This window comes from Carlito syrichta, unplaced genomic scaffold (genome assembly GCF_000164805.1).
Source record: "Carlito syrichta isolate Samal-C Ts95f unplaced genomic scaffold, Tarsius_syrichta-2.0.1 Scaffold304632, whole genome shotgun sequence".
Taxonomy (NCBI): Eukaryota; Metazoa; Chordata; class Mammalia; order Primates; family Tarsiidae; genus Carlito; species Carlito syrichta.
The window spans coordinates 90,656-92,418 of record NW_007248728.1 but is presented as its reverse complement, the minus strand read 5'-3'; the positions used below and the strand labels follow the sequence as shown (position 1 = coordinate 92,418).

At 62.5% G+C, this 1,763-nt stretch overlaps 1 protein-coding gene across 1 annotated transcript in view; it reads right to left on the bottom strand.

The window, feature by feature from the left end:
- The window catches only part of FMNL1 (formin like 1), a 16,979-nt gene that overhangs the window by 3,186 nt on the left and 12,030 nt on the right, over window positions 1-1,763 (bottom strand). Inside the window, exons 14-16 of the mRNA XM_021713617.1 lie at window positions 1,457-1,648; window positions 640-842; window positions 27-261 (exon numbers count right to left, since the gene is read on the bottom strand). Of these exons, the coding sequence (XP_021569292.1) occupies window positions 27-261; window positions 640-842; window positions 1,457-1,648 (630 nt within the window). The remainder of the gene's footprint in view (window positions 1-26; window positions 262-639; window positions 843-1,456; window positions 1,649-1,763) is intronic.

The following is a 1,763-nucleotide window of genomic DNA, read 5'->3' as shown; positions in this document are numbered from 1 at the left end:
CACCCCCCTGCCCATCCCGCCCACACCGGCATGAGCATCTGGGCCGTGTCCGGGAAGTTGCCCAGGAAGGTGAGCGTGGCCATGCGCTCGGGCAGGCGCGGGATGCGGCTGAAGCGCAGCATGAAGCGGTCCTCCTCAGACAGCTCCTCCGCCTGCCGCTGCTCCCGCTCGAAGCGGGCGATGAGGCTGCGTTCATACTCCGTGGGCAGGAAGCGGGTGAGCAGCTCCAGGAAGTCCACGCCGAGGGCCTGCAGGTCGTACCTGTGTGGGCGGGGAGGGAGAGGGGCTGTCACCCGCCCCGCCAGTTCCTGAGAGCAGGGCTGCCCCCTGGATTGAATATATGAACTCTGACATTTGCTGTATGCTGACAGCTTCCTCCAACTAGAGAAGGGAGCGGAGAGAAACCGGAAGTGGGGAAGCCTGGGTCCCCGGGTAGACGCAGCAGCCTAAGCAGAGAGGAAAGGAGGGAGTGGGAATGTCTCCATTTGGGCAATGACTCACAGTAGGGACTCAGTTTTCTCAGCCTGAAAATGCGACAAGGTCCCCTGATCAGAGCCCACAGCTAGGATTCTTTCACTAGGCGTCCCTGGCCTAGCAGAGGGACTGGCCCGCCCACAAGACCAGAGCAGGAGGACTCACGCCTCGATGGCCTGGCAGATGCGGTCAGCCCCCAGGTTGCCCTTGCGCAGGGTGATGGCCAGGTTCTTGGCCCGGTTGGCCTCGATGAGTGTGGCCTTGCTGGGAGCCTTCTGGACCGCCTTGCTCTTGAGGGCACTGATGTCCAGGCTGGGGCCCTGGGACTTGGTCTTGAACTGTTCCTCAAAGTCGCTCATGTCCAGCTCCTGGGGGCACAGGGAGAGGAGGTGGGGCTGGGCAGGGCCGAGGGCTGGCACACTCCTGGCTGAGCACTGTGCTGCATGCCAGACCCACCGGTCTGGCCCTGACCAGGCCACCAGCAGGGAAGTAGACCAGAAACCCAGCCCGTCCACAGGCCCTGGAGGGAGACACAGGGGAGGGACAGGAGGAGAGGAGGAGGCCCACCCAGCCCAGGAGACCCAGACTCAGGGCCACAAAGCTGAAGGAAGAGCTGAACTGGCCAGGAGTAAAAAGGGGCAAGGGGAGACATTCCAGGCAGAAGGAACAGCATGAGCAATGACCTATAAGCAAGACATCACATCTCTTCCAGGAAACTGAAAGTGGGACCAGGAGAGCTGTGACCTTGGCTGTCTGTGGGGAAGTCGAGGAAGAGGAGAGGCCAGATTTGGGGGGGGGGCGCATGCCCCTCTGCAGGGTGCAGGGCAAAGTCTTGGGGAACCCAGTACTGCCTTGTGGAGGGACCAATCCAGTGTGGCTCTGTGCCTGTCCCTGGGCCTCCACATCATCTGTGAGATGGGGTGGCACAGATGACCCTCTGCCTCTGGTGCCCACTCTGGGGACAGGGCTAGGCCACACTCACCCGCAGCACCTTCTCATCATTGAGCTCCGTGAAGACGGTGCCTGAGATCTGGCTGGGCTTCAGGGCCACCCAGTTCAAGAGTGGCATTCGGAACTTGGTCTGGATGGGTTTCTTGGCCTTAACTCCTGGATGGGATGGGTGGTGATCACTGGAGGATCTGGGGCCATGGGGCCCAGCCAGGCCAAGACAGGGCTGGCAGGAGGCCGCAGGAGGCCCCGGAGGACACTGAGGCCGGCCCTCTCCGCCCATCTCCCACCAGCCTGGATTCACACCGCACTCACCTGGACCCAACTCTGAGATGGGCCCT